Source organism: Eucalyptus grandis, chromosome 8 (assembly GCF_016545825.1).
Source record: "Eucalyptus grandis isolate ANBG69807.140 chromosome 8, ASM1654582v1, whole genome shotgun sequence".
NCBI classification, from domain to species: Eukaryota; Viridiplantae; Streptophyta; class Magnoliopsida; order Myrtales; family Myrtaceae; genus Eucalyptus; species Eucalyptus grandis.
Window position 1 is genome coordinate 11,785,284 of NC_052619.1, and position 18,105 is coordinate 11,803,388.

Here is an 18,105-nt window from a genome sequence, read left to right on the forward strand (position 1 = left end):
TGCGTCCTTTTTGGAAGATCAACCAGTTCACAGACTTGGTTTGACTTCATTGACTCTATTTCCTCTTCCATTGCATTAATCCATTTTTCCTTACTAGGGCAATTAAGAGCCTCATTAATATTTCTCGGCTCATCCTCATCTTGCGGAGCAATTATAAAAGTTTCCCCTTCAATGTCAAAACGTCGACGGGGAATACTTTAGCGACTTGTTCGCTATATGGGAGATTGTACACTTAGCACATCATTCCCCATTATGCTCCCACGGATTAGATAATGACGATATCATCTCATCATTTGGTTGTAATTGAGAATGAGTTGAATTCAATTCATCACTTCTCATATTACTCCCACTTGGATGAACTCAACCAATATCATTATCTAGATCCAAGGTTTCAAATAGGAAATAATCTTTCCATATTTCGCCAGTCTTAGGAAATTCATCCACTAAGAATGTGACATCCCGTGATTCATATTCAGTTATACTCCCACTTTCCTGCTCACCTATGAACACATACCCTTTTGAGTGTTCGGAGTATCTCATTAAAATACTCTTATTTCCTTTAGGACCCAATTTCCCAAACTTGTGAGAGGACTTATGAGTATAGACAGCATAACCCCATGGCTTAAGTAAACTTAAGTCCGGTTTTCTACCGGTCCATAACTCATATGGAGTGGAACTAACTGATTTGGAAGGCACCCGGTTAAATATACAGGCAGCAGTTAACAACGCATCACTCCAAAAAGTGATATGTAAGTTAGCATGCGCCATCATGGACCTAACCATTTCTAATAGGGTTCTGTTTCTTCTCTCTGCAACACCATTTTGTTGAGGAGTATATAGAATAGACTACTGTATTTCTATTCCTTTTCACCACATAATTTTCTGAACTCATCAGATAAATATTCTCGACCTCGATCAAATCTAAATACTTTTATTTTCTTGTCTAATTGATTTTCAACCAAGTTCATAAACCTTTTGAAACAACTTATGCTTCAGATTTATGAGAAATCAAATAGACACATCCGAATCGAGTATAATCATCTATTAAAAGTGATGAAATAAACAGCCCATTGCCTTCCTTTCACATTCATTGAACCATAGACATTATAATGGATTAAATGCAGAGGAAATTCAGCTCTTTTATCCTTTCCAAATGGCTTCCTTGTCGTTTTCCCTACTAGGCAATGCTCACATATTGGCAAATCGACTTTTTTAATGTTGCCCAACAAGCCCTCTTTGGCTAGTTTATTCATATGTTATTGCCCAATATGACCAAGTCTAGCATGCCACACATTCACATCATTATCTTATGAAGTAGAAGACGTGAAACAAGGGAATAACATATATTGACATCACCACAGTCAACATTCGATACAATAAAACCATCCAAAAAGTGACCACAACCATAGTAGTTTGTATTCAAATACAAATCTACATTGCTATTACAGAAGTTCACACTAAAACCAAGCTTAACCAATATCAAAAACAGACACTTAAATTCCAACGAATCTCCGGAGCATATAGAACATCATGTAGGAACAAGTTGCGTCCATCACACATATTCAATTGGCAGGTGCCAATCCCTTTAACTTCAGCTCTGGAGTTGTTTCATACATAAATCCACTTAGTTCCAGTTGATACTCGTCGGAATTCTACGAAGGATCCTCTATCCTTCGCTACATCGTCTGTTGCTCCTGAATCTACAGTCCACAAAGGATTGGATTCAGCTAATAATACAGAACTTAACACATAAACAAAGTTCTCAAATGTACAAGAGGTGTTTACCTTCTTTGGCTCACGACACCGCGAGCATAGTGACCCTTCTTGTCACAGTTGTAACATCTCACTCTTGACATTTTCTTCACTTGAGGACGTTTTCCTCTCTTGTGTTGGTTAACTCTTGGTCTCTTGCAACATGGACTTGATCCTTTGCATTTCCACATATTGAACGAATCAATACGCTTGCGCTTAGAGCACAAAGCCCTTTCTGAGCTAGAACCAGCATTGCAAATGTCTATTCTCAGCTCACATGTCGTTAAGCGGTCCTCAACCAGCTCAAGGTGGCGCACAGCATCCTCTAGATCTTCCATAAGATGGTCAAGAGCTTCTAGTGCTTCTTGCTTTTCCAACACATATTGAATCTTCATATTCAATATTTCACAATTGTTGCCGTTCATATCAGCAATTATGTTCTTAGTTGCTGAAAACATCAATCTGAACACATCAGACATACATGCACGAATAATTAATGCCTATCATTTATGTATCCCTATTTGCATAGACACATCATATCAATGAATAATTTCAAGTAAGGTTTCAGAATCAAAAGGTCACTACGTTTCCAATCATCCTCCAAAAATCCTAACTTAAAACTATCATTAATATAATTGTCATATGCAAAATCAATTCTATGAAGTTACAAAAAACTTCTATAACTACCCACAGCTAACTACCCACAGCAATCAGCAGTCACAGAAAGCAAATATTATCTAACATCCAATAGAATAACAGTGCTTTCACATAATTCAACTATACATTACACTAAGCAATATACAAAGAAAAAAATATCCACATGAAAAGAGATATTTACATCCATAAAAAAAAATCTCACAATTAATCTAAGAAATAATTAGGGAATGTCCATTCTAATCTATCAGTCAAAACATCTGAGAAAACTGAAGGCACATTTGCCAACCATGGAAAAACTTTTGGAGAGCTTTCATGTCGCCACCAAGGCGCATTTGCTCTACGCCATGTGGCGCTCAATCTAAGGGTTGAAGTTTTGGCCAACTCAATCCTATAGTACTCTCTTACAAAAGCTTCCACCAGACTCCTATAATCTGGGACCACGTTGACCTCCCATAGCCGATCTAACACTGCTTGCCATTCAGGTGGAAGAGTGTTCATCAAAGCCGGCACCTTCTCAAAATCCGGCATAAGATAACCATTCTAAATGATTTCCTGTATCATCTGATTGACCTTGACCATGTGTGATACAAAATCACCATCAAGCCACCGATAATCAGCTAACTCTTTAATCAGCCTTTTCGGTCTAGCACTTCCTTCGTCCGTTCTTGGGATTGCGGTATCCTTGCATAACGCATCATAGTTCCCGCAACAAATGCGGAACTAAAAATGGATCACTTATAATCCATAATAAACAAAATGGAAAATACATAATTTTCCATGATTCATGCAACAAATGCAGAATAAAAAATGGATTACCTACAACCCACACAGACATAATTGAAAAAATAAAAATAAAATAAAAAAATTACTCCTTTTTTCTTCTTCTTTTTTTCGGGTCAACGGTCAAAGTCAACAATCAATGGTCAGTCAACGGTCAACGGGTCAACGGTCAAGTCGTCGGACCGGTCGGACCGATCGGGCCGGCTCGGGCGAACCGAAGGCACGTGCTGCGCACGTGTGCGGGCTGACGTCACACGGATGTCATCCCGCACGTGCGTGCGCGTGCGTCGGATCTCTCCGGGTCGGGTCCGGCAGAACCGCCCGGCCGTCGCCGGTGACGACGTCATCCGAGCGGTTACCGACCGTTGGATGACGTCACGATGACGTCGGCACGCGTCAGTCCGCGGACCGGCGCGTGCCGCTGCCGGCGGTGCGCACGCGCCGGTTCGCCGACCGGCACGTGTGCCGCACGCGCTGGCGAGGCTGCCCTTCCGGCGCGTGCGGCGTCGCCCAGCGGCGCACAACGTACCTCCAGACTCGTCTCGACGTCACCTTTCTCCCCATGTATTCAGAAAATGGTTTTCGACTTACGAAAACTCAGTAAAATGGCCGAAGAACGCTCGGTGTCGGGATTTCTCGCCCGATCCGTACGGCCGAAACACTTTCGAAAAAAATCAATCAAAACATCAAAACAGATCGGGAAAACGTGAACTAAGGCTCGATACCAATGTTGGGAATGATCGATCTCCGAAAACCGGATTCGACACTAAATCGAACCCCTAAAACGAATGCGAAAGCGAAGCCCGGAAAATCACGTATCACCGATCCTAAAGCACACCACGGTTCGAGCGTACCTTGTTAGCCACAGATTAAACACCAATGCTGAAAGAGGAAGAAAATCTAGCCCTGGTTCGATCCGATGACGCCTTGAAGGGAAAGACAAAGTGTCCGTTTGCTTACCGTTTTGTCTTAAGGGGGGAGAGAGCGTTGGAGAGAAGAAGACGTACATTCTGCCAAAACATTTTTCTTCTCTCTCTCTCTCCTCCCTTTTATACCTTCCCCTTCCACAGGCCCTATTCCCGTGGGCCGGGCCTTTTGGGCCTAGCATGGGCGGACGGGCCAACTTAGGCCCATCACTAATTAAAAAATCCATCAGTGTACAAAGCCAAGCTATCCGATATTCAAGCTTTTGCCGTGAAGAAAATCCATGCGTCGCATGATGAGATTCTCGGTTTAACATCACTACAGTAGGAGGTCGCTACAATGGAAAATATACGACACCGTAACATCGTCAAGCTCTATGGATACTGATTTCATCCGAGACACTCGTTCTTGGTGTACGAATTCATGGAAAGAGGAAGCTTGAGGAGGGCCTTGAGTGATGACGAGATGGCAATGGAATTTGATTGGGCTAGGAGGGCGAGCACGATCAAAGGCGTGGCAGATGCATTGTGTTACATGCACCATGATTGCTCTCCTCCATGGATTCATAGAGACATCACCAGCAACAATGTGCTTCTGGATGGTGATTATGAAGCTCATGTTTCTGATTTTGGCACAGCAAGGCTTCTCAAGCCAGATTCATCTAATTGGACTTCATTAGTCGGTACACTTGGATATATGGCACCGGGTACGTATGTGCATGCACGTTTGTTATTATCTATTGTCATCTATAACTTTGGCTAACTTTGGCTCACTCATTTTTTATAAATTGGATTGCACTGCTAAAATTTACAAAACGACAACTTAGGGCACATTTGGTAACGTTTCTGTTTCGAGAAACAATTTTTGAACAGAAATAGTTTTTTTTTTTTTTTTTGTTCTTGAGAACAATTTCGAGCATAAGAACGCGTCGCAATCGTAAAAAATTTATATTCTAGGAATAGAAATGTAGGAATATAAATGTGTTTGGTAAACTTGTATAATTTTATTGTTTCTTTTAATATTTTTAATATTTTTATTATATTTTCCTTTTTTTCTTTCTTTCTTTTTCTACATTTTCCTTCTTTTTCCTTTATGGCGGTCACCAGCCACGGCGACGACCGGCAACTGGCTAAACAGTCCGACAAGCTCACTAGAGCCTCGCCAAGCCACCACGAGGCGACCTTGCTAGATTTGGGTGAGGCCGAGTGGCCTCGGTGGCGGCGAGTCTCACCGGGCCACGGGCGAGGCTTGACCTCACCTGGGCGATGCGAGGTCGCCTTGCCCTAGCCTAGAAAGGTCCAACCTCACGCCGGGCTGGCAGGCTCGGCCTCACCTTGGCCGGGCAAGCTCGAGCTCACATTTTCAGCGAGACTTAGCATCGCCGGGGTCGGCGACGCCTTCAGCGAGGTCGCCAGCCCTCGTCGACCGCTTGTTGGCCATGGCTGAGGCCGGTGACCAGCCAAAAGGAAGAAGGAAAGAAAAAAGAAGAAGAAAAAAGAAAAGAGAGAAAATTGTTTTTAGAATTGTTTACGGAACAAGAAGTAACATTTTTTTTAGTTTTTGTTTCTGTTCCAAATCTATTCCCAAGAACTTTGTTCCAAAGAACAAAAACACTTTTTAACAAACAAGCACTTAATGCCATCCTTATATCTTGCAGAGTTGGCGTATTCAGTAGTAGTTACTGAAAATGTGATGTTTATAGTTTCGGAGTGGTAGCATTGGAAGTAATTCAAGGGGAAGATCGATATCTCATCAAAGACTCTTCTGTTGAGTGGATCATAATGTTCTACCCACTAAAACGGGAGACGAAAATTCAACTTCTGTCTAGCTAATAAACCTATCCTTTTCATCAAACAATTACTTGCCGATACTTCAAAGGAAGAGTTGATATCTCATCAAAAGACTCTTCTGTTGAGTGCATCAAAAGACTCTTCTGTTGAGTGCATCACAATGTTCTACCCCCTAAAATGGTTGATATATTTCAAGTTCTATCCTGGTATTAAACATATCATTTTCATCAGACTGTAACCTTTACTCTCCGGAAATTTATGAGGCCCGAGCTAACGAATGCTATTACCTCTTTAGAGGCTCTAGGTCAATGTCATGAACTAGATTGGAGGACCCCTCAGGTTTCGAACTGAAATATTGCTATTCTCAATCCCTTTTCAAGTGGCAAATTGACCGGAGCTTAAACTGGACACTAGTGTCGCTTGACTTGGGTCGACTTGCCTTCTTGTCTTGACAGGGTCTGGGAATTGTGACTTTTTCTAACTAGTGAAACACATACACATCTTCTGGCGGTTGGCTTGATGCTTATGGGTCATGGGTTTGCCTTTGATCAAGGTTGGCCTAATGCTTATGGGTCAGGGGTTTGCCTTTGATCAAGGTAGGCTTGATGCTTGATGTTTATGGGTCATGGGTTTGCCTTTGATCAAGGTTGGCTTGATGCTTATGGGTCATGGGTTTGCCTTTGATCAAGGTAGGCTTGATGCTTATGGGTCATGGGTTTGCCTTTGATCAAGGTTGGCTTGATGTCTACATATTGCAACAAATTGGATGACCAAGCCTGAGGGCGACGTCCCCACCCATTTAATTTTGCTCTTGATCTATCCTCCAAAACTTGAAGAAGTTGGACTTTTTCAACCGATTAATCAGGACAAAGTCATATCTTTTCGTGACTGTTTGCCAGACAGGCTGAAAGCTATTATGCATGTCTTTGAAAAGGTTTATGTGGTTCAGGTCCAGCTATAAATACTTCAGCACGTAGTTAAAGTAATATCATACAAATTTTAAGTGCAGAGACTGATGGTCTCTTCCACATTTTCAAATATATCTCAATATAATTTTGTTTCCATGAAGCTATCGCCCTACATCAGTGCAATCATGATCACAATTTTCGCCTCATCTCTTGTTCCAACTTATTTCGGTGCTCGAGCGAGCAACGGAACTACGCAAGGAGAGGAAATGCATGCTCTGCTGGAGTGGAAATCTGGTCTGGACAATAATAGTCAAGCTCTTTTATCTTCATGGCGAGGGGACAACCCTTGCATATGGAGAGGGATCGGGTGCGATGGCTCAGGAAGTGTCTCGGGGCTTAATATCACGGACACAGGTTTGCGAGGTTCGGTCAGCAAACTTAACTTTACAGCTCTGTCAAATCTAATTAGTCTCAATCTCTCGGCAAACTCGCTGTATGGTCGTATTCCTTCATCAATCAGTAACCTCTCTAAGTTGTCCACTCTGTCTATCTTTAACAACTCGCTCTCTGGCACAATCCCTCTTGAAATAGGCAAGTTGAGCAGGCTGAGCATTCTTTACCTTGACAGGAATCGTCTACACGGAACTATCCCTGAAGAAATAGGAATGCTGCACTCTCTTTTGAACCTCACCTTGTATGATAATTATCTCGCAGGTCAGATTCCTACTTCTATGGGAAACTTGAGCAAGTTAACATTTCTCGCCCTGGGCCAAAACAATCTCGTAGGGTCTGTTCCTCGAGAAATCTACACCCTAAGTTCTCTTACCTTCCTCTCTCTCCAAGGGAACAAATTAACCGGTTCCATTCCTTCGTCTATAGGAAATCTGAGTAGTCTAAAAGTCCTTGACTTCCGAAGGAATCATCTTTCTGGTCCAGCTGCCCAGGAGATAGGAAGGTTGAAACCTCTGGCAGAGCTCCATCTGTCTTTCAATAATTTAAGTGGTCCAATTCCTGTGTCTATTGGAAACTTGACTGCCCTGACTCTATTAGCCCTCGCTTGGAACGATCTTTCCAGCTCCATTCCTGAAGAAGTTGGTAATTTGAGACATCTGAAGGAACTTTACCTGTCGGGAAATAGTCTCAACGGGTCGATCCCGAGATCAATTGGAAAATTGGTCAACTTAAGTGCACTGGGTTTGCACTATAACAATCTTTCTGGTTTTGGTAATTTGAGACATCTGAAGGAACTTTACCTGTCGGGAAATAGTCTCAACGGGTCGATCCCGAGATCAATTGGAAAATTGGTCAACTTAAGTGCACTGGGTTTGCACTATAACAATCTTTCTGGTTTCATCCCGGATGAAATGAATAATCTCAGATTTCTACGAGTTTTCTCCATAAGTGAAAATAAGCTCATAGGGCGACTACCAGATAACATTTGCCTTGGAGGATTACTCAAAAGATTTACAGCTCATAATAATCACTTCTATGGTCATCTTCCTAAGAGCGTGAAGAATTGCAGTAGCTTACAGAGGATTCGACTAGAAGGAAACCAACTCACGGGAAACTTGACAGAAGATTTGGGTGCATATCCCAACTTGAAGTATATTGACTTGAGTTATAACCAATTCTACGGCGAGCTTTCTTCGAAATGGGCCTGTTCCCATAACTTAACAAGCCTAAGAGTCTCCAGTAACAACATTTCTGGTGAAATACATCCCATGATTGGGAATATGGCTCAGCTGAGCGTATTGGACCTCTCATCAAACTATATTACCGGTGAGGTTCCAAGGGAATTGAGAAGATTGACTTCACTGCTCGAGCTTGATCTACATGATAACAAAATCTCTGGTACCATCCCTCCTGAGATTGGTCATTTGTCTACACTGAGGAAGCTCAACTTAGGGAGCAACAAGTTCGGTGGCTTGATCCCACCGCAATTAGGACAGTGCGGAAGCTTGTGGAACTTGAATTTGAGCAACAATGAAATTCGACCCAGTATTCCTTCGGAGATAGGCAATTTGCAGTTTTTGAGTGATCTTGATCTGTCCCATAACTTCCTGGCAGGAAAAATACCAGGCAGCATCGGAAAGTTGACAATTTTGGAAGTGTTGAATTTATCCCAAAACCGCCTGTCTGGCTTCATACCAAAAAGTTTCAACAATATGTTGGGATTGGTATCTGTGAATATATCCCACAACGACCTGGAGGGTCCAATCCCAAACATCAAAGCCTTCCGTGATGCTCCATACAGCGCAGTCGCAAGCAATAAAGCTGGGTTGTGTGGGGTTGTGGCTGGTTTGAAGAAATGCTCTGAGAGGACTTATAGTGAGAAAGGAAACAAGTTTATGGTTCCAATCATCCTCACGCTAGTCAGCTTCATCATCCTCACGTCTTTAATCGTCGGAATGATTCTTCTAGCTCGCCAAAGGGGCAAAAGAGCAGAGCAAGACTCATTGGAAGCACAAGTGCGAGGAGATGATTTTGCGATATGGGGCTACGACGGAAAATTGGTGTACAAGAACATTATCAAAGCCACGGAAGGATTCGATTCCAAGTACTGTGTGGGAGACGGCGGATACGGAGCTGTGTACAAAGCCAAGCTATCAGCTGATCAAGCTTTTGCCGTGAAGAAAATCCATGCGCCGCATGATGAGATTCTCGGGTTAACATCACTAGAGCAGGAGGTCGCTGCATTGGCAAATATACGACACCGTAACATTGTCAAGCTCTATGGATACTGCTTCCATCCAAGACACTCGTTCTTGGTGTACGAATTCATGGAAAGAGGAAGCTTGAGAAGGGCCTTGATTGACGACGAGATGGCGATGGAGTTTGATTGGGCCAGGAGGGCGACTGCGATCAAAGGCGTGGCGGATGCATTGTGTTACATGCACCACGATTGCTCTCCTCCATGGATTCATAGAGACATCACTAGCAACAATGTGCTTGTGGATGGTGATTTTGAAGCTTGTGTTTCTGATTTTGGCACAGCAAGGCTTCTCAAGCCAGATTCATCTAATTGGACTTCATTGGTCGGTACACTCGGATATATAGCACCAGGTATGTATGTGCTTGCACGTTTGTTATTATCTATCGTCATCTGTAATTTTGGCTCACTTCTTTTTCATAAATTAAATTGCATTGCTAAAATTTACAAGATGACAACTTAAAGCTACCCTTATATCGTGCAGAGTTAGCGTATTCAGTAGTAATTACTGAAAAATGTGATGTTTATAGCTTCGGAGTGGTAGCATTGGAAGTAATTATGGGAAGACATCCGGGGGATCTTGTCTCAAGCTCACGTCAATCATCGACATTGCCGATGCAAACCGACTCGGGAACGTCACTGCAAGATGTGCTAGACCGACGTCTCCCGCTTCCTTCAGACAAAGACGCGGAGAATGTGGTCTCGATCGCTAAACTAGCAATGGCATGCTTGCGAGTCGATCCTCATCGTCGACCCACCATGCAAAAAGTCTGTCAAGGACTTTCAATTCAAGTGCCTTTAGTGAAGCCGTTCTCTCATGTCAGATTGAGTGAGCTAGATGGTGTCCAATGGTTGAGGTAGCTGAACGTTCGAGGATTGAATGGGAAAGAGCTTAATCGTTTCTCGCCAGTAAATGTTCAAATTAAATGCAGTTTTTCATTTTAATCGCTGTAAAAAAGGGAAGTGCTAATGCATAAATTAAATGCAGTTTTTCATTTTAATCGCTGTAAAAAAGGGAAGTGCTAATGCATAAATTATTCTCATACAAAACTTCTCGTCCACCCTACTCAACTCCCCATCGCCCTTCTTGCTAGAATAAGATTGGGAAAGCACCGTGAAAGTTCAATACCTATAATGGAAGGATTCAAGAGATAGTTCATAAGTTAAGCTCATTGATAATCTAGCTGAGCCCACGTTTATTTAGAAACTTAAATCATCATGTGACTCAGTCACATCTTATCATTACCCACATCCAATTCCGGACTTTTTTTTTCCTCCACACTACTCAAATGTGCACACAGGAAACAATAGTAGGGTTAAGGAAATTAATTTATGACTTTCTAGCAGGTTGTTCTCGGTGTGATTAATACGATACGTTTAAGAAAATTACTATATTGAAAACACTGACTCATGAATATTAGTACAAGAAATGATGCGGCCGGACAATATCGGCTGGTTAACCAAGCATATGCCATCCCGCGCTTCCAATTCCCCAGCTTAAATCATGAACATGACCTTACTCTTCGAGGCGTAAAATATTAACTCATCGAGCCATTGTTGCATAGATTGAGGTGCACACTATAAGTCCGATCATATAGATCAAGTTCATCTCGACTATTAAAATGGAGGCCCGACCTGATACAAAGGCTCAGCCAGATTTGGTAGATCGCATGGGCACCAAGCTACACGGCCCGATCCAAGCAAGACCCGGTCCATGACCGCTTTTACCGTGTCGTGGCCTCGTCAACGACACGACCGTCGCCTTTCTTTTACAGTTCCACCCAGGAAGGCAATCCTGCTTCGGACGAAACGGTGAAGGCGAATTGTCAATAAAGGCGTTCTTTTTCGTTCTCGGACAAGTTCCTTGGGCTCCGTCTCCCACGGCAAAGATCCTTTCTTTTTCGGTGCTCAGAGGGTCGATTCCGAGTAAGTGCCCCTGTTTGATCACCCTTTTCTTGATCTTTTTCTTTGGAGATCCGAAATCTTGTGGTAGAATTCTTGAGATGCAGCTCGTGCAGTGATCGTCTTGTTGGGAAAGAGGGAGGTTTTTTGAACTGGGCTACTCGAGAGCTCTTCAAGATTGGAGATTTCTGGGTTTTGGGTACTGTGTTTGGTGCAATTGGAGTGACTGTCTTGTTCCTATTTTCGCCATTTCTCGTCTGAACTCGGAATTTTTATGACGAGGGTAGTGCATTCCTTGTAGTCTGATTCTTGAACTCCGTGGCTTTTGGCCTTAGTTGAAATGGGATCGGTTTGGGACTACATTGGAGTTTGTTTTTCTGAGTGATCCGTCGAGTTAAAAAATGGGATGGTGTGTTGTTATCCCAAGTGATTAGCAATCATCCGCATTGCTCGATCATTTGTCACGCATGCTTTCTATGTAATAACCACCTTTAAGTCCGCTGCGTGAAGTCACCCAGAGGATTCATCTTTTGAGTGCTCTCTGGTGGGTAGAGTGGGTTGGACTATGGAAACATTTTTCAGCAGAATCAAGAGTATCACCGCGATTGAGAGTTCTTTTGCGGAGTTGTTTAAGTTTTGGTTGCTTGTGCCAAAGATACTCTCCAATACTGGGAAGTTTGTAGTAACTACTTTTTGGTATCAAAGATAAATCATTCATGATGCTCACGATTCCAATTGTTGCGATTGCCATAGTCTCTTAAGGTGTTACTGTTGCATGTGCATCGAGATCAGCATCTTTGAGGTCCCTGCTTTCTTGGTGGGCAGTCAAGATTTTTGTGTCTGACTGGTGCTGTATATAAATAAGGCAATCGATCGTCCAAGGTCATTATCAGATTTCAAGGGTTTCTTTTGGTCCCTGTGTTTTGGATTAATATGGTGTAGCTGACGGCTTTTCTTGTTAGCTATAGCACTGCAATAGAAAATCCCTTGGGATGAATTATTGACCTTTTCAACCATCAAAACATGGAGTACCTTTTGTTCGACGCTTAGATCGGTTTCATAGGTCGTGCTCTGTATATATGTCTGTAGACCTCCTATGTGTTCAGTGCAACCAACAAGTGTTTGGTTAATTTGTTACTGTTGGCCCTTTCACTTCTTCATGTCTTGGGTGCACTTAGTTTTCCATATTATCTGCGAACTCCTTTTCATGGGTCCTTTTTGCAGATTTTAAGACTTAGTTTCAGGCATCAGTGGTCCACTTTCAAAAATGGCTAGTTTTAATGATTCTTGCAAAGATAAAGATACTTGAGTTGACACCTGTAAGTGATATATACATGTTTACCTGAGACTTGAACATAGTCCTTGGCCAATGGAATTGTATTTTTGTGGTGAAGAGTGTCCTGAACAATGTCTCTGGTTTAATATTTATCCTTGGATGCCCCCCGTGATTCATGCAATTTTCTCCTACTATAATCAGTTGAGTCCATTGGTTGTATGATTTTCATAACTTGATGAAGATATGTGTGATGGATGCCACAGCACTAAAAGACTCTATTTTGATATTTGAGTTAACATAATAAATAATTAATTGTGACAGTGGATTTAGAAGAAGAAGCCAGTGAGAACCCAGTTAAAGGGGAGAATGGTGACCAAGAAGAAAATGCAATTTCAGAGCCATACGTGGGGATGGAATTTGATTCTGAAGAAGCTGCCCGGAAATTCTATATTGACTATGCAAGACGGGTTGGATTTGTGGTTCGTATAATGCAGCGTCGACGGTCAGGAATTGATGGCAGAACACTTGCCCGTCGGCTTGGGTGTAATAAGCAGGGTTTCTCACCAAATCAGAAAGGTTCTCATGGACCAGACAAGAAGCCACGGCCCAGTGCACGAGAAGGTTGCAAGGCCACAATTCTAGTGAAGATGGAGAAGTCCGGAAAATGGGTGGTTACAAGATTTGTAAAGGATCATAATCATCCTTTGGTTGTAACTGCGAATGGATTCGGTACAATGGTGAGTTTGCCATTTAGTCTTGTTGCTTGTGGCTGTTGGAGTGGACTTTTCATTTGTAATATATCTGCTTGTCACAAAATGCCTGAAACTTCATTGATTTTTTGTGAGGAGCAATCCATTGGCCAGTAAATCTTTTTTTACATGAAACACTTCAAATCATTCAAAACTTACAAACACTGGCTTGTAGATTTGCATATTTTAAAATTATAAAAGTAAGTTTAAAATTCAAATCTAAGAAAAAGTAAAGAATGATTTAAACTACCACGACGAATGCATGTCTTTATCACCAAAAGCCGATGACTCGTGATTTCATGTTCCATCTCATACTCCTTAATATTGCTTCGTGGCTGTTCAAATGGCACTTCTCTGGTCGAACAGCATTTCATCTTTTTTGCTTGTTCATGTTATTCGGTTTCGGATACAAGATTTATGGTGGTTACAGATTAATCTGTTCATAGTTTTAAGTAGTGGAGCTGTCGTGGGTAACATGCCAGTAGATAATTTCTGATGATGGGGCAAATCATAGTCATGACTTTGTGCTTGTCTCAACGACTGCAAGAGAACCTTTCTGCAGAGAAGCTTTTAGCTTTTTGAATAATGCAGTGTCAGGGGCATCAAAGAAGGAAACAGATACTCTAAATATGCTTTCTACTAGAAAATGATGCTTTATTAGATGGATATACGCACTTTGTATTCCAATGCATCTTAGCTAATTGGTCAGGAATTTGTCCAAAACAAATGCATGTACTGTAGGGCTGTCTGCCAAATGCAAGTAAAGATGAAAGGAAGTTCTGCTTGCTGGAGCTCTAGATTGTCCTATGGATACTAATCTTCCAATTTTTGTTTATCCTTTGCGCCCCTCTTATTGCAGGGTGACAAGGAGAAGAAGATCGAAGAACTTACTTTGGAATTGGAACATCAGGAGCAACTATGCGTGGCTTACCGGGAACAATTGCTTAGTTTTATGAATAATGTTGACCAGCAAAATGAAGAACTATCTTCGAAAATACAACCTATTGTTGAGAATCTAAGGAAAATTGAATCAGAAACGCAAAAGCATTCTATCTATAGATAATCTATCATCCATTTTGCATTGTGATGTACCATAAGTGCATGAAATTTGTGAATTATTCATGGTCAGCTCAATTGAAGCTTCTTGTTTGCCACGAGATTTGGTGTATCGATCCCTAGTTCTACATGTTTAGTTTAGCATATTGGGGAGAGGAAGAATGAGTTCTGCTCAGAAGATATAGCTCGTGTGTGATGGTTCTGCATAGAGCAATGGAAAAGAAAATTGGACCCAAGCTGCTTTCCTAACTCTAGAAAGGATATACAGTGAACAGAGACCAACCTATATGACCAATCAATTTTCCTGCTTTCCTAACTCTAGAAAGGATATACAATGAACAGAGACCAAACTATACGACCAACCAACTTTCCTTCTGATGTTTGTGTCCCATTTTCTTTCCATTGCTCTATGCAGAACCATCACACACCAGCTAAATAGATGTTTCATCTTAAGGGCGTGTACTCATTCTGTATGGGATGGTCATGATCCGTTTGAGAGAGAGTTAACTGAAGACAAGATACATTTTGTATCTGCGCAATCAGATGAGAAGGAATCACCGAACTGTCTCAAATTTCTGAATCTCATCCTTGTATCTACCTCTTTTGGCAAAAACAGACAAATGAGTCAGAAAAGCAATATATTAGTTTGTGCTCATAATTTCCATTGAATTCCTTGTTATCAGTCTGGATAGTTCAGATATGCCATGCATTTCACGGTTGATATCAAAAGCAAAACACAACTTTAGCATGTCGACAGGAAATGAAAAGAGAAGAAGGGTATGCAGCCAGCGAAAAGCTATCACACGGATGGTAAGAAGGTGCACAACGCGGATGGACGAAACTCCCGGTTTCGCCATGAACAACCTTAAAAATGTGTTACAGATGTAGAGTGTTTGGAATTTAAAACACGAGACGTTTCCATTCTTTATACATGCAAAAACAATATAGACTCTAAGAAAACAATGTTTTTAGAGTATCAAGACGACCCTAAAGCAGCAAAACCACCGCCCTTCATCATCTGCTTGAACTCCATGTAGTTGACCATCCCATCTCCATCCACATCCACCTTGTTTATCATCTTCTTGCAATCCTCCAAGGTCCTCCCTTGCTTCAACCCCAACGACGCCAAGACCGACCGCAGCTCCTCCACCGTGATGAACCCGTCCCCATTCTGGTCGAACACGTTGAACGCCTCCTTCATGTCCTCCTCCTCGTCCCTCTCATCCATGATCGTCTGGTACAACGCGCCGAACTCATCAATGTCCACGTACCCATCGCCGTTCACGTCGATCTTCTCGATCATCTGGGCCAGATCCTTGTCCGAGATGTGGATGCCCAGGTTCTGCAACGAGTCACTCAGTTCCTTTCTTGTGATCCGGCCGTCGCCATTCCTGTCAAACATCTGGAAGACACGACGAAGCTCAGCCGGATCCATCAACACACCCTTCCGAAAAGCCCGAAACCGGAAAGGCAAATCCCCAGAAGTTTCTTGATACGAGGGAGCTTATAAACCAGCAAAAGAATGTGGATTGCCAAAAGGGAAGAAGAAACGGGAGGACGTGCACGCAACGTATTAAGGGCAGTACATGGAGCAGGAGATGTTAGGAGGAAGAGAAGAGTCTGGCGGGGAAGGCTAATCCCAAGCAGATTTTGTGGTGAACGTCGCCACGGGAGTTGGCAAAAGTGAGTTGAGCAGTTTACACCACGCCCGTCAAATACGCAAGTTCGTTGCCTAACTATAAACCGGTTCCTTTTTTTGGATTACTTCGGGTGCCTACCGCCTTTTTCTCGACTTCTTTTCTTTCTTTTTCAGTTCTGCTTGTAAATGTGTCTATATCGCATTCGTCGGCTTGATCTTGCTTTGTCGTAAGCTGTACGTCGTTAAACATGATCAAAGACATTGGACCGACGCAACCTGCTTTTAATTTTGGTAACATGTATAGAATATGCCCAGTCATGCCATAGGAAACGGTCAATACTCTTCAAGAGTCCAAGCCAGTCACGGTAGAGGTGAGATAAGCAGGGAGCGGGCCATGGAGCAACACCAGTTAGGGTGGTGGTCGCTCTCATCGGACCATTCAATGCCTTTGCCCGAACCCGATTAGTTATTGATTAAACCTAATCCCTTTTCGATGAGATAGGATAGGACCACCCATCGAATTGCAGGGAATTGCAATGGCTCGACTTTTTGAAGATGAGATGAGAATACACGGACTTGAAAAAGTCACGAAAAGTCACGACGTTCTTTCCATTTCGCTTGGTGCGAATGTATTTCGTAGCACGTAGTTTTATGTCAAACCAAACATTAATTCTTTCGGGAGGCACGAAATGACCGTCCAATTTTCATTAGGAAAAAATGGGGAGAAAAAGTCATGACCGTTTTCTTCTCCGTTATTCAATTTGATCTTCCTTCAGGCACTTTCGCTTTTATCAGAGAAACGAGGATACCCAATAACCCAAGAAATACAAGGGTTGAATCAAACTTTACTCAAATAAAGCATAACAGAACAAATCAAACTAAACTCTTTAGCCAAAAATAAATATATAGATGAACAAAGGAATAGACAGATAATAGAGCTCTTTAACGTGGCGCAGCCCCTCAAGAAGAGTGGAATCACAAGAGTTGCCAGCAAAACTCACTGTTTCGTTCTTTCTTTCCTGGACTCTCAAGTGAGAAGTTCCTTGCTCAGTTCTGGATAAAATTCTGTCTCGTTCATAAAATTCAGAAATATAAAATGGGCAGAGAGAGCAGAGAGAGACAGAGAGAGACTGCAAGACCAACGAATTCCATAAGCAGCCGACACAAGTAGACATTACTTGCTCTCGTGATCAACCAATTCGATAAGCCCCAGAAAGTATCATGAGGAGCATTAGTACGTTTAAACTTCTGCAGCTGCCTCAAAAGTAGTCATGGATTTCACCTCACTTCCTAATGTAAGATTACCGTCAGATCTAAAATGGGTTGTCCTTAGAAAAGTGGCCTGTTTCCTGGTGCAGTTGCCAGCGAGTGCAACTTTCAGAAAAGGGCATTGGCTTCAAGGTAAGACATGCATGATATGGAGGAGTTCGTATTAATTTGATTATGTTAATAAAGTAAAAGACCGGAGACAATCCAAATAGGAGGAATCAACTTCTATGCACATGATAGAGCCACAAAGCAGCTCTCAAACTATTTTCTTCAACCACTACATATTGAACGTGTCTACCAAAGGTTTTACACAGAACGGAGCTTCTTCCAGAACTTGTAAGGCTTTACACAGTATAAACCTTAATCAAGAACTCGAGGCACTCGAGAATTTCAAACTGCAAACCCATAAAGGACAATCACTCAACAAACGCATTGGCTGAAAGGAACTCTCAGGTCTCACCAACTTTAGCTCACCACTGACTCATGAGATCTGTCTGTCACAATAACCACAGTTGGATGAAATGAAGAACTTGAATTTACTGAGTCTATGATCTCATCTACCTAGCTTATGTCAGCCCATTCTAAAAGCAAAATATATATAACTCTAAAGTATGATCACCACAGTAATAAGAGATGTCATAATCTTAATAAACAAATGCCAAGCCGAAACCACATCATCTTTTCAGTACTTCT

The 18,105-nt window shown here is 42.1% G+C and overlaps 3 protein-coding genes across 5 annotated transcripts in view; 2 read left to right on the forward strand and 1 right to left on the reverse strand.

Annotated features, from left to right (window-relative positions):
- LOC104456474 (protein FAR1-RELATED SEQUENCE 5) overlaps positions 1–14,605 on the forward strand; it is a 40,494-nt gene extending 25,889 nt beyond the window's left edge. The window contains exons 1-3 of one of the 2 annotated variants that reach the window (XM_010071277.3): positions 11,250–11,447; positions 13,021–13,436; positions 14,308–14,605. In XM_010071277.3, coding sequence (XP_010069579.1) covers position 11,447; positions 13,021–13,436; positions 14,308–14,511 — 621 coding nt within the window. In that variant the 5' untranslated portion in view covers positions 11,250–11,446 and the 3' untranslated portion in view covers positions 14,512–14,605. Of the gene's footprint in view, positions 1–11,249; positions 11,448–13,020; positions 13,437–14,307 lie in introns of those variants that run through there. The other variant, XM_039300808.1, reaches the window with a different exon arrangement.
- Positions 6,913–10,582, forward strand: LOC104416294 (MDIS1-interacting receptor like kinase 2). Of its 2 annotated transcripts, none has more exons than XM_039300806.1 (2): positions 6,913–9,874; positions 10,006–10,582. In XM_039300806.1, the coding sequence occupies exons 1-2, from the start codon at positions 6,919–6,921 to the stop codon at positions 10,380–10,382; spliced, it is 3,333 nt and encodes a 1,110-aa protein (XP_039156740.1). In that variant the 5' UTR covers positions 6,913–6,918; the 3' UTR covers positions 10,383–10,582. The 2 variants fall into 2 exon arrangements, with proteins under 2 accessions (XP_039156740.1, XP_039156741.1); XM_039300807.1 differs by having other exon boundaries at positions 10,052–10,214.
- A 679-nt stretch (positions 14,606–15,284) lies between the features above and the next one.
- LOC104456475 (calmodulin-like protein 3) lies at positions 15,285–16,190 on the reverse strand. The gene has a single exon (XM_010071279.3). It carries the CDS (start codon positions 15,937–15,939, stop codon positions 15,481–15,483), a length of 459 nt encoding a protein of 152 aa, XP_010069581.1. The 5' UTR covers positions 15,940–16,190; the 3' UTR covers positions 15,285–15,480.
- Between the last annotated feature and the right edge of the window lie 1,915 nt (positions 16,191–18,105).

Bases quoted from the DNA above. Each gene is read 5' to 3' on its own strand.
- LOC104416294 (XM_039300806.1), top strand. From the start codon at position 6,919: ATGGTCTCTTCCACATTTTCAAATATATCTCAATATAATTTTGTTTCC. The intron at 9,875-10,005 runs GTATGTATGTGC...TATATCGTGCAG, and splicing joins ACTCGGATATATAGCACCAG to AGTTAGCGTATTCAGTAGTA.
- LOC104456475 (XM_010071279.3), bottom strand. From the start codon at position 15,939: ATGGATCCGGCTGAGCTTCGTCGTGTCTTCCAGATGTTTGACAGGAAT.